Here is a 25,483-nt window from a genome sequence, read left to right on the forward strand (position 1 = left end):
CAGTCCTGATGATGATCCCACCATTGACCTAAAGGGATCGAAACGTCGTCGACCCAAGAAATAGTGGCACATAGCAAACGATTGTTTTATCTAAGTGTGTTCACTATTACAGAAAGCTCGTTATGTATTAATATTGACCTATAGCTTCCTTCCTTTTTTTGCCTGAAAATTCTTTCTGTTTATCTGTTTGGTATGTTTTTTTGATCCTATGTACTGGATGCAGGATTGTATCCCACTGTCATTGTTGGTTGCTTTTGTTAATACTGAAAATATTTTGATTAAAAATTGTGGCCAGCTGGACACCTGATAATATAGTACTTATTACAGACTATATTCATTTAGGATGCTACAATGTTTCCTTTAAGGACCACTGTTTTTGCTCTAAGATTGTAACCCAAGGTCCTTAACTACCTTTAGGGTTCCCTTGTACCCCTGTACCCTGGATGAATGAGCTTCCTCTCTGTTCATGTGACCAGCCCACTGGTTCAGTCCACTTTTCACTTTATATTATTTTGTAGATTGTATCAAGAGCCAGGGAAGTGTTATTTGATCTCATTGTTAAGAACTTTAAATATAATAGATGTTATTATACCTTTTATGAACTCTCAAATTCACCACCTACAACCCGGAAGCCGGAGGAGCCTAGGTATGGAAAAAAGCAGAGTAGATGAAAAGCAAAAAAGCAGAACTTTATATTTCAGACAATGGCACCCAGACCTTTTTTTATTTGCAACTGTTTTCATCAGAGTATTATTGTGTAGTTATGATTAATTTTATTCAGAATGGTATCAAAATAAGGAACACTTTGTCATTATAAACGTGTTTTTTTATTTTTATTTTTGTAGTGTTTAAATTGTGGTGATTAGTTTTTATCTGTGTTTTGCATTTAATTAAAGTCATTTTTATGGTACATATTAATTACTAATGACAATTATTGTTTTATTTTAATTAAACTCAAAGCACCTTCGTGGTTAATAACATTTCTGATGCTATTATTTCTTAATGGTGTGTTGTATTTTGCTTCGTATTTTTAACCCTACTCGTAGCCGAATAACGATTAACTGAAATTGAATCCTAATGCAAGTCCAATTTGTAGCGTTTGCGCGGATAAAAAATAAAACGCTCGGGGGTGCTGATGTATCTGCGTACATCAGGGCAAAGAGTGAGGGAGGCTTCAAGCTCATTTCACACAAGTGTGTCGTTTGTTGGTAGTAAATTGACCACTAAATGGGACAGAGTTATTATTATTTTTTTTTTTTAAACAGGCTTTATAGATTTTTTCCTTTCTGTCGGTTAAATAATTAGATGCGCGGCAGCGCGAGCCGGGCTTTGTTTTTTAAGAATTCTCTGTTCTCAACGGGCTTAGAGTGGAGTTAGAAAGCGGCTAGATTTCAGCCGCAACTATGCTCACTCACTATGCCCACCAGGGGGCGCTGTAACATCAATGAGGCTCTTCTTTCTTCTGCTGAATTCAATACCATCCGCCCTGTATGTCAGCCCGTGGTACCATCAGCGTCGAGCCAGGGCAATAGATGTTGCTCGTTTGCAAAGAGTGTTCCAAGTCACTAGGGGGCAGATTTAAAAGCCCCTTGCGCCTCATTTACGCTACAGTTGCGTCACTTTTGTGACGCAGCGGCGGCGCAAATCCTGAGCCATGGTGCGGGGTACTAGCAATGTGACGCATCTGGGAGATGCGCCACATTGTAAAGCCCTGCGCCACATGTAGGCGTTCCTGCCCAGGGACTTTTAGGCCCATGCTGTGTCAAAACCCTGCGCCTGTCTGAAGCAGGCGTAAGGATTGACGCAGCATTAACTAGATAAGGCCCCCAGAGCATTGCTGGAGCTGCGTCGCGCTTGCGACGCAACTCCAGCAATGCGCCACTTTTACGGCACAGATGCGTGACGCATCTGTGCCGTTTTTGCCCCATGGTGCGCCACATTGTAAATGCGGCGCATCCATGATGGCGTAGCTGTGGCGCACAATAACTGGTGCATCCCTGCTGATTTGCAGGGATGCGCCAGTTATTGTAAATATGCCCCCTGGTGCCTGATGTACAACCTGTTTTTGCATGCGCAAACGAGTTTGCGAACCCGTTTGCGCATGCAAAAACATATTGGGCAATGTACATAGCCTATATAGCGAGTCACCATTTTTTGCCACTCGCTAAATAGGTTTTACGACTCGCTATGTGGAAGGGGCGTTCCCTTCTAATTAGCGAGTCTCATAACAATGTACTAATGTTTTGCGACCACCAGCATTACATAGTGACGGTAATTAAAGCGCTCAATGTAACTATCCCGCGCGCGAATCTGCACGTTTCGGGCGTCACTTAATATTGAAGAGCATTAATGAAAGAAAACCTGTTCGGAAACTACTTCTAGGCCGGGTTCTTTAAATCATCAGAGGGACTCGATCAGAATTTTACGCTAAAGTCATTTGTACAATGACTTGTTTTTATATAGCACTTCTTAGCACTTTCGCGGCAGTAAACATCTACACATCAGGTGTTATTATCCGCCAATTTAACCCCTTGCATGTGGCCGCGATTCTGCGCCTGTGCGGCAAAATCGCGAGTGGGCGGGTTTATGACGGCCCCCAGCCGTCATCAGCACACGAGCGCCGTAGTGCATGATGGATGGGGGCCGTCATCAGCATGCAAGGGGTTAACTGTACCAATCTGTCCACTTTGGGAAGGATTTAAAGCGAAGGCCCTGACATGACTGCGAGGTTAATGTCGAAATTCCGCGATACGCGATAATTATGCCACTCCATCGTTGTTCCTGTCAGATTTCACTCAATAATAACAACGAGAAAAATGTATAAGGGGTGGAGGGGCTGTGGGGCAGGTCTGATACAAGCAACAAAAAAATATTGAATCTGCCTTTTATGCTTCCTCTCCTGGACCACAAATTGTAAAATAATGTACTTACCACACCCAATAAATACCCCACCCCAAAGTAACAGCATTTATTGTGTGCAGTAAAAACATGACAAGTTATCCGCCATGTTTCAGGAGAAAACGTTTAAGTCATTCAGCCATTCTGCAGCTGGAGAATATTTGTTGCTTGAGACTTTGCTGTAATGGCCGACTACGGAAGCATGTGGGAGTCAAAACACAATCAATTAAAGAGGCGCAGAGATCAGTAAGGAGGCCCTTTGAAAGAGACAGATTTATTAGCTCTTCTTAAAGGAATATTTTCAAGTATGCAAGACATTCAGAGGGAAAAGGTATTGATGTGTTCTGGGCCCTGTCTCTCTACCTCAAATAAATTGAAAATCTGTCCAGAAAACACACGCGTTGCACGGACAGTTGAGTTGACACATTAGGGAGATGTGCTCCAGTGGCTAAATTGTTCACTATGGGACCCGATTTCATATATTGTCCTTGCATCTGTACAATTTTGCACCAACCCTTGCACCAAAGAAGTAGTGCAAGAACAACAGATGCACCAGCTGAGAGTGAGTTCAATAGGAGACTGCAGCTGGATCTGAGGGGACCAACACCATATATGATGCAATAACCAGCTTTAAAAAACTGGAATTCTGAAAGATCAGCCCGTGAATGCAGCTTACCAGTATTAGTTTTATTCTCTAGCATCTCATTGAAAAACAATAACTTATATTTTTGACATGTTTCTGCAGTTTTATTTTTCCTTCAGCCATATTTTACCCTTTTACTTCAGAAATCTGAAAAAACGTGCACATATTTTAGATACTTTTTGCACAGATTTCGGCTGTCCCTACTCTTCCTGAATCAGATTGTTTAGGAGTCCATTACCCACCTGCTGTCCGAACGTGCTTACCTGAAGGGCGTGCCATCGATTGCCCTCAAACGTTGCGGCCAGATATGGCAGTTATGGCCTTTAAAGCCTAGGCATGCATTGTACTGATAGTGACCTCATCTGAACACGGAAGGCAAGAGTGACAAAGAGGATCGCTCACCTTCTGTGGTGGCAAGGCAGCTTTTTATTGAATCTCAGCCACTAACTTCCTCCTCTGGATCCCCCAGGCTCCTTGAGGTGACAGGATTCTACAAGGCGCTCCACAGGTAAGGAATGCCAAGAGGACAAAACACCACACAACGAGTCCATGGCTAGCTGGAGAAAGTGACTCACCATGTACGCTTGGTCGAGCGCTTGCTTCCTGTAGTCTAGTTCTTCCTCCAGGTAGCCCTTCAGTTTGCAGAACTGCTCCTAATTGACCAATGGAAGAAAGAAATGGGTCAGGAAGGAAGGCAAACCAGGAAGTGTCAACTGCCACGTAGAGAGGTGAATCAAGAACCATGTTGTTCAGATATACCTAAAGAAAAGGTTCTTTTGAGGGAAATAGTCCGCTGTGGTAAGGCAAAAAACTTATTTTCTTGTGCTTGATTACCCGCATTCCATAGGAAGTACTTATACATTTTTCTAAACTATAACGTATGGAGGGATGTTCAAAGTTACTTAACGGTATTAGGGTTTCCAGATGTAGGGGGCCTATATTTTACCGATTCTGTAAAGTTACTGAATCGGTAAATTTACAGAATCGGTAAAATACCGAATCTGTATATTTACCAATTCGGAATAACCACATGTAGGTGGCACTCCTAAGAGTGCCACAGGCCCTTAAAAATCGGCATTTTACCACCCAATCCTATTGGGTGGTAAAATACCGAATTCAGGTGTGCATGCACATCTGTGCATGCACACCTGTGCAATGTGACACACAGACATGCCCTTAGGGCATGTCTGTGTGCCACATGGCACACAAGTCCGGAATTGGGGTGTTAGAGGGTGTCAAAGTGACACCCCCTGCACCCTTGCAGGATTCGGTAATTACCGATTCTGTAAATACCGAATCTGTATTTCCCATTGATTCCTATGGGCTTCAAGGCCCATAGGAATCAATGGGAAATACAGATTCGGTATTTACAGAATCGGTAAATACCGACTCTTACAGATTCGGTAATTTTTTACCTACATCTGCCTCTTTCCAATTTACCGACTCTTAAATACCGAATCGGTATGAGTCGATATTTAAGAGTCGGTAAATCGGATTTACCTACATCTGGCCCATTGTGTGGTGTCTTAGAAAAGACAACGTGCCTAGTCGTGGGTGACCACATCCAGTATCTACAAAATCACAGTTAACTATCTAAGGCCAAAGGAGATGACCTGAAATGCAAAAATGGTTCAAACATTCTGCTAAAACATAAAACACAGAAAGACTGCCAGCAGAAGAAACTATTCCACCTGGTGAAATTCAGCGAGTCTGCCAAATTGGGGAAGTTTTATGAACGTTTTGCACTATGTGGTGTTTCACGTGGTTTGTGAGCCAACAGAAAATTCCAAAACTTTCAGGTAATTTTGTGCCTCATGGCATACATTTGTAAAATAGTAAAACGAAATTCTGCAAACTGTTTCGTAAGTAATATCCGTAAAACAAGAAAGAATAAGCACAATAAAAATCCAGCCCAAGCCTATACTTTATACATGTGTTATGGCAAAAGGTCTGGACAGGTGTGTCTACAGGCCTAAATCAGGAAGTAAATTACATCCCCTGGCTCGCATATATTAAAACATTTTTGGGTGACCTTGACCACATTGAGTTGTTTGACAATCTGGACTCCATGCTTCATATCTTGAGGAAGGACCTAAAAACATTATGTTTAAATCATCTGGAGACGATCAGGCTGTCTTCTAACATTATGAAACAGACATTCAGAGCCAATAAATTACTCTTGATTCAAATAGGGATACAACCATATTTATTATGTACCCCAAGTAATTATGATAGGTTCTTACTGACGCGCCTACGCTTAGGCAACTTTCACAACCTGGTTACATTTCCCCAATTAAAGGACTGGTCACGTTCTCCCTGACTCTGTCCTTGTGACAATGTATCTAATCAGTCGACAATCTACATTATCCTTTTTTGTAAATTTTATACTGTACTTAGGAGAAGATGGATTGTGCCTTATTTGAAGATGCTAGGCTTGAGGCAATGTCGACCCGCATTTATAAGGCTTCAATCTCTAGCTGATGAAAATGTCACTAGCCACATTGCAAAATATCTGAAAGGGGTGGTCAGAACAGGGGCATCGATACAAGGTCCAACTCTAGTTGAAACTAACTGATTCACATGATGATTTTGTTACTACCTGAGCATGCGGCTAACACTTTGAAATCTGTCTGTTATTTCATATCTATGGTAATTGTAATGGATTTTAATCAGTTTTTACCTTGATAAACTTTTAAATTATGAATGCTTATTTTTAAATGTTGAAAGATACTTGTTGTGCTTTTATGATGTAATACTTGAATCGAATAAAGCAAATATTGATTGAATGATTTAACGTTTTGTACTATGTGGTGTTTCAGGTGGTTCAAGCCAACAGAAAATTCCAAAACTTTGAGGTAATTTTGTGCATCATGGCATACATTTGTAAAATAGGAAAACAAAATTCTGCAAACTGCTACTGTTTTGTAACTAATATTTGTAAAGCAAGAAAGAATAATCATAATACCTAAAATTGAGCACAAGCCTATACTTTATACATGTGTTATGGCAGAGTGTGGACGTGATGTCATTACTAACCACAAGCCTTCTTAGTTGACCTCTAGACATGAATCCCTGGCATTCTTGCTGTTCTGACACAATTACAGCCACTTTTCTGGGCTTGTCAAAACCCCACAACACTATCCGCAAACAGAAAGGAGAATTGTATGGACGACCTTACCATGTCACTCTCCAACTCCATCATCTTCTGGTGCAGAGCGGCTTCGGCACCTTCAATCTGCTGGATCCACTGGAGGTAAACAAAGGGCAGAGGCAGGAATAAGAGAAGCGCAGTGAAATAAAATCTTACCACGAGTTTCACCTCAACCATATTAACTCCCCTTTCCCACATGAAGGGTTTCACCCAACAAAGGAAACATGTCAGGCTTGATGTTTGTGGCCACCAGATTTTCCTCCTAGATGTCAAGTCTGAGTAAAGTTTTACAAATTCATATTTTCACGGAGAGTGCCTAAAAAACTGAACTTCCCATTGAGTGTTTCAAATTGAGGGTGGAAATGACAATTGTTTCTCTTTAGGTCCCATAAGGAGAGTCATTGCATCACTGGATCGCACGTCATAGTTTAAAGCAAGGACAAGTGATCTGTTAACCAACATCCATCGACAGGTGACCATGGAGTGATGTGTTGGGGCTCTAACTTATCCACTGGTGACTTACACTGGTGAGCACAGATAAATATTGGAAAAATGGGACAATACCTTCCCACCAATGACAAAACACTGCTGAACTCACACTGTGATTATAAAACAACAGGACTGTACCTTCTCTGCCAGGGACAGCACAGTGCTCGCCTGGATGATAGCGACTTGCTCTTCATTCCTTAAATTCTGTATGGAGAGAAGCACAGCAGTCAGTAAAGAGGCAGAGGTCCTTATCCGTCTCAGAGCTGCAGCGGGGGACATAATTCTAACATAGCTACAAACGGAAGGTTAGGCTGTATTTACAGATGTTTAAAACCACATTGCAGTAGGATCCTACAGCTGTGTGTAGAATAATTAATTTACACCCCTATAATACCAGAGAGTAAATCAAACAAAACATACAAAATATTACAATCAAATAGAACCTACAACAACCAAGAAAGGAAGGCTACTGAAGTACACAGTAATGGTTTCCTTAACATTTTTTGCCAATGTATTTGCCAAAATATAAATTATTTATAGTAGAACACATAATGGAGTACGCTATTGGGAACCACTGGGTCAGGTTCATCAGTAGGTTGTGTTGCTTATATTTCTTTATAGTTTGATGAAGTGAAATTTGTTATTGTAGGGGGATAAACTAGTGCATTCTTATAGCAGAAGTGTTCCTTTGGCCATGTAAGTACACTACACTTTGCTGTTGTCCTCCTGATTCACTACAGTCTCCATGCCGTAGTGTATGTTAGTGGGATCATGGTGCACTAATCCTGTTTCATGGAGATTGATGTTGCCTTCCTGGCTGTGTTTTAAGTCAGGCAGAAGGCTTCATAGATGATTTATAGAGAAAGCTCAAAGATTCCTAAGGCATCCTTTGGACCATAAGCAAGATGGCTGTAAAGGATGATTCTTCAGAAGCAGCTCAATATGGCCACAGTTATCCATGGCATTGACCGATAAAACTTTAGATGACGTGTTTTCCTTCCAATATATACATATTGTTACTCCAGAAGATCATCTAACTTCAAGAGGTTGTCAACATTCTGGATTCTCCCCTGCAGACTATTAGGTAGTATTATGGTGAGAAGTGGTATTAGATATTGTTCTCCTACTAGCAGAATGAGGAAGGTATGGAAACAAGCAACACAGATCCTATATGCACCAACAACAATGAAAGGATGCTCAGTGTTGTGGAAAGGCAGGTGCAACTCTATGAGAAATATCCAAATGTAGCCACACCTTTCCAAGACCCGTTAACCATTCACCCTTCCTGTATGAAGCAGGTTGATGGAGTTTGAAAAACATTTTGTAAAGTGATGTTTTGCCCTTCATATTAGGCATATGCTAAGGACATCCCACCCCAAATCCAGGACTGTGGTGGCTACATTCTTACAAAAGAAAATTGTAATATCTTGATTGACATTCATGAGAGGCTGTTGAGAGCATCGGATGACGACCAACTTTCATCTCTAGTTTTACTTTACGTCTCAGAGGAATACAAGGTTGACCATTCATTCCATCTCCAATGCCAACATGATCACATGGGCATAACTCAGACAGTTGTAGCCTCGATGACAACTTTACTGCTAGGACAGAAACAAGTAAAGCTAGGTTCTTTTAGTCAAAGGCATATAAAATGTACTGAGAAGCTCGACAAAGCTCAGTTCCTTCGCCATGGTTATTCAATGTCAACGGCTATTCAACGCCTATTTGAGACCCGTGGCCACTGTTTTTGACCTCACAAAATGCCAATCCAAAGATATGCTGAAGAGGCACAGACCATACTCTTATTTGAATGGATAAGGCGCCGCAACTGGTGCGTCACTGAAACATTGAGTGGGTTAGTTATTTACTAATGCAATGGCCAGCATCACTGGCAACCACCAACGATGGACTGCTACATATGCAATGTTAGAGTCACCTTCATCCCTACTCTTTACAGTATAAGGAAAGTGAATGAAAAAGCCAACAATGTACACCTACAGTTAAAAATGCTAAGCAATAGAATGGATATCTGCCTTAACTAAAAGTCCTTAAAACAAATTCAACTAATGCAAAACCATGCAGCTTGAAAAGGTGACTTCAAGTTACTTTGCCTGTCCCACAAAGTTTACGGGGCAAGGGCCTACCCCCTACCTGAGATCAGCAAAATGGATAAGCTGAACGTTGCTATGGGAAAGAAGAGAAATTGACACTCTTCTATCAGGCTTCCCAAGGTATTAGATTGTGAACAGAATGATAGTTTTTGAGTTCACTTCTTCAGGACTTTCATGGGCACTTATGAAGGACAATGAGCTTTGTGGGGCAGCCAACCGCAGGGAGGTGTACCCCATCAGGGAGTTTGGGACATGGTGCAATCCAGACTGCATTGGGCTTCTTTTGGGCTATTTTTGGGCTGGGCTGTTCTGGGCTTTATTGCCCGGCATATAAACAGTCATTTACGATGGCCATCAGTATCAGTTAGGACAATATTCCCACCAACTCTTCCCTAAATGGAAGAGTTTCCAGGTTTTTGAATAACTGAAAAAGGGGTGTCCTTTGGCAATAGAAAGATTGCTGGTGGTTTTCGTGGAGCATAGGTGCACCAACACGTTTTTTTTGTAATTGGTTTTTGCTTGCAGCAGGTGCAGGAGGTGGGCAAAGAGTTTATCATTGTAAAAGTTGACAGTTTAATGCCTGGTTAAGAGTTACAGGTGCAAGACAAGGATGTTAAAGGGGGAGGTAAATTTAGGGGTGGGGTAGTGGGAATTAGGTAAAGTAATGTATAGTGAGGTCTAGTTTTATGAGGCGAAGGCCTAGGGTAAAATGTTTACCTGTCTTCAATAAAGCGACCCTTTTCACATAAGAAGCGAGTATGTGGTCTGTTCTTCTCCTTATGGCTCAACAGGCCCATTAAGGGTACGTTAAGGGTCCCGGACAATCAGGCACATGTAATATGTAATGTGTCTTATAAAGCAGCTGTGAAATGTAACTGAGTGACCACATCCTCTCTGTTCTAATTGCCCCTTCTCTCACTTTTTCTACGCCTCTTTCACCTAGCACTTTCAAGCACAATGCTTAATTTATGTTGGTGGTTACAGATGATGGATGTTGGCATTTATTTTTGGGAACTGGGCCTTATTTTCATCAGACTTAGACCAAAGGAAAGGTAGTTAAAGGCAGAAATGTGAGAGAGGAGAAAGATATAGAATGGAAAGCAGTTACAAACTGAGAAAGCAGAATATAAAACACCTGCAAGTGTGTGGACTCAAAATTGGATATTCTTGGTATTTGACCCTCTCCACCTGGCAATCTACACTGCTAGCAGCGGGCTCCGAAGAAAACGGTTGAGCCCTTTCCTTATGTAAGTATTTATTTGCAAATTATGCACTATTTAGGGAGCATGCGAGGAGCACCCTAAGAAATCGCCACTAATTAAAAACATGCATTTTGTTATTAGGGAATCCATTGATTGGGATTAAGGGCACCTCTTTTCCCTTATTTTGCAGTTGGACCTCCTTATTCACTGTATTACAGAATTGGACAGTATTTTCCGCTCAATCAGATGATTACTAAGGAGGCCAAACACGGGCAGTCTTATGCTGTTGAAAGTCAGATCTGACTTCAAGCAGGGCTTAATTTATAAAAGAATAAGTGTAAGTGCAAGTGTCCAAAGCTCTATTTAGAATCCTGCAGCCAGTAAAATTAAATGTCAGCGCACTAAATACCAGAGCGGCCTAGTATTAAGCCCACCTCATGCTGCTTTAATCCACTACCAGACAATCCCTGTAAATGTATCTCACTCTTACGGGTTCCTACTTTGTCCCTTTACGATGGTTTTTATAGTATTCTCTTCTTCTGTGTTTCCATTTTGTGTGTTTTTTCATCTCTTGCTCTCGGAAAATTTCTGATGCAGAAAAATAAGTACCAGTCCACAAAAATAAGTGCCTGAGGCACCACCAGCAACCACCGCCTCAAATTAAGCACTGGTGGCTGTGCAAATGTGAGTGACCTGCCATGCTTCACCTCTTATCTTCAACTAGTGGTTTTAACTATATATTATTTGAAAAGTTTGGAAAAGTGATTTTCTTCCAATGAAATTGATAGGATATTATAGCAACAACTAGCCCCTGGCAACACTTTTATTACAAGGGTGAAATCTTGCGAAATTTGTGTATGTTACCTTAGGTGAATTTTGCCATTTCATGGTCACACTCATATTGACAATATTAGCGAGTGGGAGAGTAGCTTAAGCAAAATATTCAAGTTGGAACCACAAAACTGTGACTCAGAGCAATGTCCCAAATTATCTTGCATGATCTACACACAAGGTATTCTATTGGGTAACGTTTTCACACAAGCACATTTGCATAATACATGTGTTGTTCCCAAAAATTTGGGGGCATAATATCAAGGGGGTTTATCTCCGCTTTTATGGCTTTAAAAGTCAAGAAAGCGGAGATAAAATTATCTCCCTATTACCTAGCTGTCGCGACTGCTAGCAGGAGATAGTGACCATCTTGGGCCCCACTTTGCATGTCAGTGATATTATCATTAATGACATGCAAAGTGGGCGTGCCAAGATGTTAGCGACTGGAAACAGTCGCTAACATCGCTATCTCCTATTACCAACTTTTGGAGATATTCGCGCTAAGCGTGAATATCTCAAAAAGCTAACACCTGCCCTGAGCAGTTCTTAGCCATGTTATCCAATGGTAGGTGGATAACATGGCTAAGAGCATTTGCTCGGTAATGCATGAAAATCGCTGACTTTTCAGCGATATTCATGCATTTCGGACGATTTTTATCGCTTAGGAGAAGTGTGGCTCACTGGTTAGAGCAGGCAGACCCTGAAGCAGAGGTCAGACCCGGGACCAGGGTTCAATTCCCGACGCGGCAGGGTCTTGAGCTCAAATGTCCATGGACTCGATAATTCTCGCTTCGGTGCCTGACCTAATCATGGGTTCACACTCTGCAACTCTGGGCATTAAGCTTGCTTAATCTCCACAACGGCCCCCCGTGGCGGGATGCCTGGCTTTCACCTTGGGGATGCCCTGTAGGGGCTATCTCACAGGGAAAAACCAGGACGGGTTCCCAAGGCAAGCGCGGAGATACCCCTTCGGGGGTCGATTCTGGCGCTATATAAGAAATATAATAATAATAATAATAAACCTTGATAATAGCAAGGCTCCTAAGCGATAAAAATCGCCGCAGCTCGGCGATAAAAATTTTGACGCTAAGTCAACATAGCGATAATTATCGCTAGTTGTTTGTAATATGCCCCTAGGTTTGCACACTTACACCAATCTCCTTAGGGTTATACCCAATGAGTCCTCAGCAACATTAGGGGCCACTTATGGATGTGTCTGTCTTGGCCACACACTGTTTTTGTTGCAGTTGTTCATAAGAAATCTAGGACGGTAAGGACTTGAACCCCCCTAGGTGTAAACCATACACCTAGGGGAGTTGTAGTCCCTTCAGTCTAATAGACTCCGTCGCATAGGTTCGGAGGATTTACTCTATTTTTATTTCTTGAGTTCAGAAGAAAGCTTAGCCTCAATTTCAAGTAATCAAAGGTCACTGGAATTTTGTTTACATTCCACATCACACATTCCAAGGAAACTCATACTCACCCCGTTGTCTCCCAGAATATCTAACTGCTTGATGAGGCCCGGGATGCTGACATCCTGCAAGAAAGTGAAAATGAATCAGTGTTACTTTTGGTGCTACAATGGATAGTAAATGAAGTGCTCCAAAGAGGGACACATAACTGGGTCTTAAGCTGGTATGGCCTCAGCTCTTTGCAGCTGACAGTCAGCCGGACTCAACAACCATTGCTGGTAGAATATTTCGAGTCCAAAAGTCAGCTTTGAAGTAGAGTTCCTGTGAAGGTAAGTTCGCACCTTCCATCCCTGCTTTTAAGACAAGGTAGATGTGTTCCTAGAGTGACATGCAATTTGGGGACTTATTTTTGTCTTAAAATGCCAGGGGGGCTGATATCAGTGTAGATTCCCTTTAACACAAGGCTATGTTTTGTGCACCACCATTGAAGCAAGTCTAGTAAAGCTTGCAATAACACGAATGACAATCTGTGTTAGGCAATCACCCCTACAGCTGGTCTTCTACCAACTATACTTTGAAGAGTCAAAGTGTCTCTATTCCAGAAGATCTGAAGATCACTGGCGGCGGTGGTGCGTGTGTGCAAAGGACCGTTGAGGCAGACACAGTGTAACCCAAACATCACAATCACAAGAAAGAACAGTGACTACTAAGAGTTACTGCTTGAAAGAAATAACTTATAAGATTGTAGGGCAGTAAAAATCAGAACGAATGACAGTGGGCCATATGTATCAAGCCTTTTTTGATTCGCAAAGGCCGGAATTCGCCGAATTTCGGCCTTTGCGAATCGCAAAAGGTTGTTTTGCATTTTTTAATATGTATAAAAAAATCGCATCTTAAGTAATCGCAAATATTTGAGATTCCTTATTTTGCTATAACATTTAAGGAATCGCAATTTTGCGATTCCTTAAATGCTATGTATGAAGCATTTTACTGTAGCGAATTTAGCTAAAGAAATCGCAATTTACCACCAACTTTCAGTTGGTGGTAAATTGCGATTTCTTTTTAAAATACACTAATTGGCTTTTTTGAATGTGGCATGTGACGCACAAACATGCCCATAGGGCATGTATGTGCGCCATATGCACACACATGCTGATTTCAGGGGTGCAGCAGGGTATCCTTGAGACACCCCTGCACCCTTGAAATCAATCTCATTTTGCGATTTGCAAATTGCGAATCGCAAAATGAAATGCATTTCACAATATTTCCTATGGGCCTCCTGGCCCATAGGAATGAATGGGAAATTATTCCTTATTTGCGAATTTGCAACTTGCGAATTCGCAAATAAGGAAGATTAAGGAATCGCAAAAAAAATTCGATTTTTTCATACATAACGTTTTGCGATTTCTAAATAGCGATTCCTTAAAAATCGCTATGTAGAAATCGCAAAACGGAACTATGATACATATGGCCCAGTGTTCCGATGCTTTTAACACAAACGGAGGATATGCAGTATGTATTTGGAATATCTCACATAAGAAACAATCGCTAATGGTTAGGCTGCGGATTTTGAATAGTTCTTGAGCTGTCTACTTTTATCAAAATGTTTAAGCTTCAAGTCTAGAGGTGTCCTTGTAGTCCCAGGCTTTGTCTTTATCCCCAGTCCTGGGGAGACAGGTAGTAGGCAGCTCCAGACATTCAGGAAAGCACCAGGCGGGAAACAGTTGGGACACTACGGGCTCAGCCACGCGTGTTCTAACATCGTAAGCATCAATCAATCAATCATAGACATTTATGGAGCGCGCTACATACCCGTGGGGTCTCAAGGCGCTGGGGGGGGGGGGGTGCCGCTACTGCTCGAACAGCCAGGTCTTCAGCTTCTTCCTGAAGGAGAGGTGGTCTTGGGTCAGGCGCAGGTCGGTCGGGAGGGAGTTCCAGGTCTTGGCGGCCAGGTAGGAGAAGGACCTTCCTCCTGTAGTCGCTTTTCGGATGCGGGGGACGTCGGCGAGGGCGTGGTTGGCTGATCGGAGGAGGCGTTTGGGAGCGTAGAAGTTGACTCGGCTGTTGAGGTAGCTCGGGCCTTGGTCGTGTAGGGCTTTGTGTGCGTGGGTGAGGAGGCGGAAGGTGATTCTTTTGTTGACGGGGAGCCAGTGGAGGTCTCTCAGATGTCCGGAGATGTGGCTGGTTCGTGGGATGTCGAGGATGAGTCTGGCTGAGGCGTTCTGGATCCGCTGGAGTCTCTTTTGGAGCTTGGCGGTGGTACCGGCGTAGAGGGCGTTGCCGTAGTCCAGTCGGCTGGTGACGAGGGCCTGGGTGACGGTCTTCCTGGTCTCGGTGGGGATCCACCAGAAGATCTTCCGTAGCATGCGGAGGATGTTGAAGCATGCCGATGAGACGTTGTTGACTTGCCTGGTCATGGAGAGGGAGGAGTCCAGGATGAAGCCCAGGTTGCGTGCATGGTCTGTCGGTTTGGGTGCGGTGCCCAGGGCGGGAGGCCACCAGGAGTCGTCCCAGGCGGAGGGTGAGGAGCCCAGGATGAGGACCTCCGTCTTGTCCGAGTTCAATTTCAGGCGGCTGGTCGTCATCCACTCGGCTACCTCTTTCATCCCTTCGTGCAGGTTGGCTCTGGCGGCGGCGGGGTCGTTGGTCAGGGAAAGGATCAGCTGGGTGTCGTCGGCGTAGGAGATTATGTTGAGGTTGTGCTGGCGTGCGATGGCCGTAAGGGGGCTCATGTAGACGTTGAAGAGGGTGGGGCTCAGCGAGGATCCTTGAGGGACGCCGCAGATGACTTTGGTGGCCTCTGACTTGTACGGTGATAGACGGACTCTCTGTGTTCTTCCGTCGAGGAAGGAGATGATCCATTCCAGTGCCCTGTCCTGGATTCCGATATTGCTGAGGCGCTGTACAAGGGTGCGGTGGCAGACAGTGTCGAAAGCCGCGGAGAGGTCTAGGAGGATGAGGGCCGCTGTTTCTCCGTTGTCCATCAGGGCTCGGATGTCATCGGTGGCGGCGATGAGGGCGGTCTCGGTGCTGTGATTGGCTCGGAAGCCGGACTGTGAGGGGTCGAGGGATCCATTCGTCTCGAGGAAGGCGGCCATCTGCTTGTTGACGGTCTTCTCGATGACTTTGGCAGGAAACGGGAGGAGCGAGATGGGGCGGTAGTTCTTGAGTTCGGTGGGGTCCGCTGTGGGTTTCTTGAGAAGAGCGCTGAGTTCGGCGTGCTTCCAGCTCTCAGGGAAGGTGGCGGTGTTGAAGGATGTGTTGATGATGTCTCTCAGGTGGGGTGCGATGATAGCGTCGGCCTTGTTGAAGATGTGGTGAGGGCAGGGGTCGGTCGGTGATCCGGAGTGGATGGAGTTCATCGTGCGGATGGTGTCTTCGGTGCTGACCGGGGTCCAGGCGTGGAGGGTGGTGGTGGGGGGTGGGTGTTCGGTCTTGGTGTTCGTTGGTTGGTTGTTGAAGCTGTTGTGTATGTCCGCGATCTTGTTGTGGAAGTATGAAGCGAGGGAGTTGCAGATGTCTTGCGATGGGGTGATGTCATTGTTTCCTGCGCTGGGGTTGGAGAGCTCTTTCACGATGTTGAAGAGTTCCTTGCAGTTGTGTGCGTTGTTGTCCAGCCGGTCCTTGAAAGCAGTTTTCTTGGCGGCGCGGATCAGCTGGTGGTGCTTCCGGGTGGCCAGCTTGAAGGTGGTCCTGTTGTCTGGTGTAGGATCCCTTCTCCAGACTTTCTCGAGGGCTCGGCAGTTCTTCTTGGAGCTCTTGAGTTCGTCGGTGAACCACGGGGCTTTCTTGCTGCTGGATCTGTTGGGCGGGGATCTCAGCGGGGCGAGTTCGTCTGCGCAGTTGCTGATCCACCTTGTGAGGTTGTCGGCGGCCTGGCTGGGGTTCGCTGAGCTGGCGGGAGGGTGCTGGCTCAGGGAAGCGGCGAGCTGGTCTGCTGTGATCTTGTTCCAGCTTCTGCGGGCGGCCTGATGCTGGTGGTGGTGGGTCGTCGTTTTCTTGAAGGTGAAGTGGACGCAGCTGTGGTCCGTCCATTGAAGCTCTGTGGCGTGGCTGAAGTCGATGTCTGTGCTGGAGGTGAAGACTGCGTCGAGTGTGTGTCAGGCGAGGTGGGTGGGGGTGGACACCAGTTGCATAACCACGCTTACCTTAACCACGCATATGCCTTAACCACACATGTGTAGTCTAGTTGCTGGCTGGCAGAGGCATGAAGAGGAAGGATCGGGAGAGGATGCGAAGAATCGAGGTAAGTGGGGTTTTGGGAGTAGTTTGTATGAATTGGGGGTAGTTTTCAGGGCCAGGGGGTCTGGAGTTTTAGGGCTCAGGGCAGGGGACAGGAAAGGGGCAGTTTTCAGGCTGAGGTTGCAGTTGGGCTGGGGCAGGATGGAGGTGGGGGTATGTTTAAGGGGATGGGAGTTGGTTTTAGGGCTCAGGGCAAGGGACAGGCAAGGGGCAATTTCCAGGCCGAGGTGGCAGTTGGAAAGGAGCAGGGGGAGGTGGGGGGGGGGTTAAACTTTTAGGGGGTGGGGGCTGGTTTTAGGGCTCAGAGAGGGTACTGGCGTTGTGGAAGTTTTTGTGGGCTAAGGGGTCGGGTTTTAAGGATCACGATGGGGGTAGGGTAGTTTCTAGGGCTTTCGCGGGTAGAATACATTGCAGGAGGGCCACATTTTAGGGCTCAGAGCAGAGGGGCAGAAGAGTGATCTTTACCAGACATGTCCCATTAACAATCATGTCTTTACCATGAAATTGCGTGGTAAAGGCATGCGTGGTGAAGGCATGCGTGGGAAAGACGCCATTTTGGTTAAGACCGCGTGGTTCAGGCATGCTTTCTTGAGGCTTGCATTGTTCTATCATATAACTGCACCAGGCATGTCGATATCAGTTTTGTTTTGATGAAGTTCTTAATTTTTCTGGAGTAAAGCTCCTCCTTGTATTCACAGTCCCTGGTAGTTGGGTAGCAGTCAACTAGAAGTTTAAACATTTTGCCACTAGTCAATCAGTTCGAGGCTCTTTTTCTCAGGCATTTTACCACAGTTTGGATCAAATGTGGATTCAGGGTTGCTTCCCTGGCAGTCTTTATTGAGGTGAGGAGATGTGGCTGGGTGTGGTAGGATTTTCATTTAGGGGTTTTTCACTACCAGAACATGTAAAACGTAATTGGGTGAAAGCCACTTCAGCCATGTTTTAAGAAGAGGGCCCAAGCACTTTAGCATTGGTTAGGATTGGTAAATTGTGCGGAGTTCTAAAGGCCAACAAAAACAGGTTCAGAAAACAAACCGGAGGGTGAAGGCAAAAAAGTCTCAGGATGACCCTTCAGACATGGCCAAGTCCAACATTATCTCTTAAGGATCTTTCCAAATGGATTATCCCACAGAAGGATTGGCAATACAAAATATTCCAGATATGAAGGAAGATTAACTTTACAGCAGTGGTGTTTGAGCTGTGGAAAGAATCTGGGCTGATGAAGCGGATGACGGCAGCCAGTGAAGGATGTGTATGTTTAGGGTGGTTTATCGAGTATCACCCAGAGCATTGGGGGCCCTCCTTACCTTGACACCTTCCTTCATGCAGTATATCTGGAGGGCACTGACACCGTCAGCAAAGGGATGGATCTGCAGGTTGAATGGCGGTGACCTCCTTTCTCGCTCCTACAATATACCAATGGAAGATATGACAATCCAGCAAAGTTATAAATAATGAATACGTTAATCAATGACACCTTGTTACCACCTGTTCTTTCTAACAGAACCCTTTTCCAGGTGCTATTAATTTATCACATTTCTGATTGATGTAATTGATAAGAAAACATGGTAATGTTTTATTTTTAAGGAAATACACATATCTGTGTTGTGAATAGAAATAGAGGACTGAAATAATGTGGATGAATGCATTGTACTATTCTGTGAACTCTCCTAACATTAAATATCTCTGGCTTACAGTATACAGATGCATTGGATACCATATATTGTGACATGGGCTACCTGGCATAGAAGTATCCAAACGCGGACATATCTCTTGTGTCTTTTGGTGGAAACTTGTGTTATGGGAATATTAAGAGCGAAAACAGATGCAATTAGTGGGGTTGCCTTTAAAACTATGCTTAAGGGGGATGGTTGGTAGGTGCTTCCTAGGAATCCATAGTAGACACAACTATATTGCGAGGTGTTGCAGAGGGTGTTAGGAGAAAGGAAAAACATTTTCTGGCAAATGAGGCATTACAAATGAAAAGTCCTATATTTTCCTATAACAAGGGAAAGGCTCTGTCTGGCCTGTTAATTTAGAATGAGCTCGCAGAGGAATATTACTCATTTAATCAATGTTGACCAGTGGTTGGGATCATTCACTTACATTTTTATTTTGTTAGAATATGCAACCTTTGTCCAGAATATTTTGTTATACTGCTAGACTATCCCATTATTGTGTAATAATAGTGCCTCATTGTGCCAGAATATCACTCTATTGTGGCAAAATATTTTTTGTTGTCACCATTATCACCATTATCACTGAATATATTATCGCATTGTCCCTAGTCCCAAAACTATTTCCATCTATAAACATATATTTACTGCCAAATCTACCTCCATTTATACCCAAGAAATTCCTAAGGATTCCTGGAAGGTGTAAATGCATCAATTACTACAGGTTTCTCCGCCACATATGTAGAGATATCTGCAGTAATACATCCTACTGAAGAGGTTGGAAGGGGTGTGTTCCAAAGTGTTATTTGCCTTGAACTTTTGGGAAGGGAACACCCACAAATATGTACATGTCTTAATTTGTGAGCACTCTGAAAGTTCAATCTAATGTTTCCCCATCATGGAACTGGTCAGATATTTACTCCTGTCAAGGGATGGCGTATTTAAGGTTTTCCTCCAGTAACACTACCCTTCACCCCACCAACTGAGCCTTTCCATGACCAACCTCGAGCTCCAAGTTCCGGAACTCCAGCAGCTCGTTCTGATCGCGCGCGTCCTGCAGGTCCTGCTGCAGTCGGTTGTTCTCATTCTCCAGCTTCTCTATCTGCCATGGGAAGGTTCAGAGTTAAGTTCACACTGACAAATTAACACAGACACCTCTCAGAGCAAGAGGGATCACAACACACCATGGCAGACACTGAAGAGGCCATGTAGGCACAGATCACATGCTTGTGATGTCATAGAGTATCAGGGAGTAGGGTATTCGAGGAAAGACTGGGGAGTGAATGGAATGGCCTTTTAGCTGTATTCTTGTAATTCTGATGAACTTTAAATTCACAGTTTGGTAACAGGGACTTGAACTAGAGGATGGTAGTTGCACAGGATCACAAAGTATGTCCACTATTAAGAAAGAGTCTGAACTTGTAATTTATGTATTCCAAAATCAATCTGTTTTTCACATTAATCACTTGGGTCCTTGGATGTTTACACTCTGTTGTGTTTCTGGTTTTGAGTGTAGCACTCACCCTACTGCTGCAGTTCCATTCCATGTTCAGGTGGCTGGTAACAGCAGTGTGCAAGTCTCTGTCTGTTGTTTACACCCAGTGCAGGAGCCGTGCGAGGAATTTAGGGCTCCAGGAAAATAGAAATGTGCCTGCTTAGGATTGCCCCCTACACTTATAAAAAACCTTTTTCAAACCTTTTTCAACAATTCTTTGCCACCCCTAAAGGACATTCTAAGGCTGATGTCTTATATTTTTCATTGGAGCACCAGCCCCTTATATTTGCAAAACCATTACCTACAAATATTTGCTCTGGAACAAATTAGAGGATGATTGTTTCCCAGATTCAGAAGATCAGACAGCATTACCATTTTTTAATTCAAATATCATTATTGTATATGTAGTGGTACCATATATTTTCAGTACAAGAAAATGCCTATATCTTCATTCTTCATAATACAATATCCCCTAAAAATATTTATAGATATTATCCATAATTTATTAAAACCAAAGAGCAGTTTAGAGTGCTGTAATGCAGTCCAACAACAGTTGAGCAATATTGACAGTTCTGAAGTGGTCCAGGGTTATAAAGACTTTAATATTGAGTCTGTCCGTAAGTTCCCCATGATACCAGTACAACATCCTAGTAACGTGCATTTGAAAACAGGGGTCAACTCCTCTGGCTGCTGGGCTAACCTATCTATTGGTAAGGTGACCCCAAAACATACCTTAAACTACTATCTCTTTAAAACTTATAGTTGCAGTAAAAGAATTGTAAACTCATTGCGATTCAGGGACGATCTGGTTATCTCACTGTTATGTTTAGGAACTCTCCGGATTTGTGAATCAATATCTCTGGTGCCATTATCGCTAGCCACACATACTTGAGACCTCAGATTCTAAACCACCATAACCAGTGTTCATGATGTTGGTTTTCATTCAGTCTTTCTTGGACCTTTAAATAATCATATTTCCAGCCTGAATCGACCAAAGTTTAACAAACTTACCACCTGGTGGGCAATCAAATGCTCAGGATGCTGTGTACAGGCCGACGAATGCTGCACAGTAGACACGGGAAAGGGTGTGACCAAGGGATACTGTTTCAGCTCCCAGGCCTGAGGCTGTTTATTGGACCCATGGATTCTATATTGGAGAAGAGCCTGCAATCTCAAAGGTAACTAGCTGCTTCATGGAGGCATGTTTGCCAAGAAGATTGTTGGCTTTTGTGCAGATAACCTTCATTTTGTCATTGTTGTGGTAGATCACAACCAAGTCAGATGGCCAGCTTCTGGAGGATCAAGACCGTGAATGTGGCTTTCTCTGGTCTCCTGGGCTGGCTGAAGGGATTCATCTTGGGCAGCACTTCCTGTCAGGCAGTGAGCATAGAGCTGTAGGCCATAGCCAGAAGTTCAGGCTTGCTATGAGGCTGTAAGGGACAAGGAGCTCCAGTTCTGAAAGCACCAAATTGAGGAAATATAAATTTTATGGTCAAGAAATGTTCCCTAACGTGTACCCCACCGTCTCCATGTACGAGTTTAAAGTGCATGTAACTTCCCTCCTGTGCCAGCTATGAAGATGCAAATACATTTGCGTCCAACGTTAACATGTCCTCTTTCAGACCCGCCATGAACGGGTTGAATATTCAGTTCCTAAATATGCTATGCCAACGTCTTTTCGTGGTGTACTTTACACGTTTTTCAGCTCTGGCGAAGCAGGCCCCGAATTCTGCCATCAAGCCTTTTTCTGTCTTCTGACTCTGAACGCCTCAGCCTGGGCTGCCTCTGTACCCGTGACCTCTGCCTTACTCCCTGCGCGGCCCACGGCGCTTAGCTCAGCCTGCTGCCTGCCAAGACCGAATTCAACCTTCGCATTATCTGTTCCGCTCCTCGAAAATGCATTCCTACCTACTAGTTTAAGTAAACATTCCCCCAGCTGCAGAGAAAAAGGGCCCGGCCTCACTGTCTCCGTGCAAGAAATTCATAGCCTCTGTTACCATGGTAGGCCAATGCCCCCTCGCATCTCATGTAGACACTTAGACGCTTATACACGCACTCACAGTCAGTATAGAATAGCTTCTGCCCCAGAGACCTTTCTCTTCTAGATAATATGGTTCCCAAACATAAGATATCAGATATGATAGTGGTACAAGTTGATCTGACATGCCAGACTTCTGTCTCTTTCCGCTAGTGTAAATGTCAAGTCCCCTGCACCCTCCAGTCACACGTCAGTCACACGTCATGCAGCTGCGCGCGCATCCAGGCCTCACGATTTCTGCTGACATTGCAAGATTATGCTTTTGTTGCCACCCACTTATGACACTTGCATGTGACGTTTCTAGCACACACCTCTGTACACGCCTAGTTCACGCCTTCTGATTACGTATTGCTAGCACGTGTACGACCTTCTCTTGACTCTCTCAGCTGTTACGCCTTCTGTATTGACTTCTATTGTGTATATTAAGTATAAAAGTAATGTAATGTCAATAAATTATGCTCTATCCCTTCCTGCACCCCTGTGGTGGCAGGAATACGATATCCGGTCATGACCATTCCTTTTTAAGGAATAAAACCCCTAAGAACTCTAACACCACGGACTCTGTCTCTTTCTTTCCGATTGAGTTATTTTTGTTTAAGTACTTACCTGCATAGAAATTAAGACGGTAAATCAAATATTTACCACATTATTCTGGCGCCCGAATAGGGACCCCTCCCCCACCTCAAGCGCCGGTTGGTGCGTTGCAAGCTCTGTCCCCTGCCATCAGTTAGACGGAACTACGCGTACTGGCAGGATTTCCTGTATCTCCCTCTGGCCCACGGAGGTGACGAAGACTGCGATCAGCACCCAGACGAGGCGGTGAGGAGTGCGGAGGATCCCGACTGGAAATCATTGAAGAGCTCATTGCCCAAGGAGTGGTCGTAGAGACCGACTCCAATATCTGTAATTCCCCTATCATTCCGATTCTTAAACGTACTGATCCCAATGCACCGCCAGTATATCGGCTGGTGATTGATTTACGAGAACTGAATAAATGTATTGTTCCACAGTACCCTGTGGTTCCGGATATCTCATCCTTATTGACTGCCATTGATTCAGAAGCGACGTTCTTTACTGTAATTGATCTCAAGAACGCCTTCTTCAGTGTGCCCATTGATCCAGAGAGCCAATATCTCTTCGGATTCAGTTTAAATGGACGAAGTTTCAAATTTTCACGCGCACCTCAAGGATTCACAGAAAGCCCCAGCATCTATAGCCAAGCACTGAAAAGACAACTTGATTGTATCCAAATGCCAGTTAACACTGCCTTACTGCAATACGTCGATGATCTGCTGATCACCGCACGAAGTGAGCCCGAATGTGAGCAAGCATCACTGACGGTTTTACATTTTCTGGCCGACAAGGGACACAAGGTGTCTCCTTCGAAGCTACAATTCTGTGTTCAGCAAGTTGTGTACTTGGGTCACTTGCTGTCCAAAGTGGGGAGACAGCTCACTCCTGATCGCATTCAGTTAATTATAAATATGCCACAACCCCAGACACAAAAGGAAGTGCGGGCCTTTATAGGCCTCACCTCGTACTGCAGACAATGGATTCCTCAGTATGCATTTCTAGCTAAACCACTCATTCAGTTAACAACACAGGAGGCAGCGACTTCGACTGCCCTCCCTTGGACTCAGGAACATACACAGGCTTTTGAGGAATTAAAGAAAGCTTTATGTCAAGCACCAGTTCTAGCGACACCATGTTACAGCAAACCGTTTACAGAACGTGATGGTGCAGCATTATCTGTCCTCACTCAAGATCAAGCAGGTTCACATAAGCCTTGCGCTTATTTTTCAAGTACATTGGATTCAGTAGCGCAGGCACTCCCTGCGTGCTTAAAGTCAGTTGCCGCAACAGCCCCAGCTATCAGACAGAGCGACCCAATTGTATTAGGACATCCACTGACAGTACAAGTTCCACATTCTGTGGAGGTCCTTCTAAACAGAACCCAGACTCAACACTTAACAATAGCACGACTGACAGGTTATGAATTGACGCTATTCCAGCCGCACATAGAAATCAGACGCTGTAGCATTCTAAACCCCGCAACATTGTTACCTTCAATTATGACAGATCCAGCCCCGCATGATTGTATAGAGATCATTAATGCAGTAACAAAGCCCCGACGAGACTTAACAGATGTTCCACTGACAAATCCAGACCTGACACTTTATGTGGACGGTTCATGTATGAGAACAAGTACAGGAGAATTAGTGGCCGCGTATGCAGTGACCACTGAAACTGAAGTTAAAGAAACACATCGTATTGACACACTGTCTGCTCAAGCGGCGGAGCTCATCGCTCTGACCCGAGCCTGCATACTAGCCAAGAACAGAAATGTTAACATATACACAGATTCCCGTTATGCTTTCGGAGTCGTACACGACTTCGGAGTGTTATGGCAAGAACGAGGTTTTCTGACCTCTCACGGTGCCAAGATCCAACACGGTTCCCTCATTCAAGCCCTGTTAGATGCAATACATCTGCCTTCAGGCATATCCGTCATGAAGTGTAAAGCACATACTAAAGTTACAGATTCTGTTTCCCAGGGTAATGACCTGGCAGACCAAACAGCAAAACATACAGCATTGACTCACACCCAGGCAACTGAAGTGACAAAGACAATAGTACCGACACAGTGTATGTCAGTTAGGGATCCCACACTAGATGTAATAGATATTCAGACACATGCCACTCCAGATGAAATCAAGAAATGGACTGAATTAGGAGGGATTCAGACAGATCAAGGATGGATGACGAAGGGAAAATCTACATGGTTTCTCCCTGACTCTATGGTTCAAATCATAATAAATACAGCACATAGCCCAGCACACCTAGGAGAAAAAGCTATGTTAGATAGTTTACAGAATCTCTGGTACAACAAACACTTACGAACAGCAGCAAAACAGAAAGTGCGTACTTGCATGATCTGTTGTCAGTTCAATCCAGGTAAAAGCGTCCCTGTAGAGCAAGGTGGATTTCATCCTCCTGATCACCCTTTTGAAGTCCTCCAGATGGATTATATCCAGATGGACCGTTGTCGAGGATTTAAGTATGTCCTCGTAGTTGTTTGTGCACTTTCCCGTTGGACCGAAGCATATCCAGTCCCAGATTACACTGCCCCGACCACTGCCAGGCAGCTGGTCCGAGAATTCTTCCCACGGTACGGCTTGCCTCGTATCGTGTACTCAGATAACGGACAGCCATTCTCATCCGAGCTCATGAAACAGGTTTCCCTTCTGCTAGGATATCAGTGGAGGTCCCATTGTGTCCGACATCCTGAGGCCGC

The 25,483-nt window shown here is 44.3% G+C and overlaps 1 protein-coding gene across 1 annotated transcript in view; it reads right to left on the reverse strand.

The window, feature by feature from the left end:
- Positions 1-25,483, reverse strand: part of LOC147703008 (janus kinase and microtubule-interacting protein 2-like) — a 179,037-nt gene that overhangs the window by 39,272 nt on the left and 114,282 nt on the right. The window contains exons 12-17 of the mRNA XM_086931569.1: positions 19,659-19,757; positions 18,287-18,385; positions 12,809-12,862; positions 7,320-7,385; positions 6,720-6,788; positions 4,117-4,194 (exon numbers count right to left, since the gene is read on the reverse strand). Of these exons, the coding sequence (XP_086787695.1) occupies positions 4,117-4,194; positions 6,720-6,788; positions 7,320-7,385; positions 12,809-12,862; positions 18,287-18,385; positions 19,659-19,757 (465 nt within the window). The remainder of the gene's footprint in view (positions 1-4,116; positions 4,195-6,719; positions 6,789-7,319; positions 7,386-12,808; positions 12,863-18,286; positions 18,386-19,658; positions 19,758-25,483) is intronic.

This window comes from Lissotriton vulgaris, chromosome 7 (assembly GCF_964263255.1).
Source record: "Lissotriton vulgaris chromosome 7, aLisVul1.2, whole genome shotgun sequence".
In the NCBI taxonomy this organism is placed as follows: Eukaryota; Metazoa; Chordata; class Amphibia; order Caudata; family Salamandridae; genus Lissotriton; species Lissotriton vulgaris.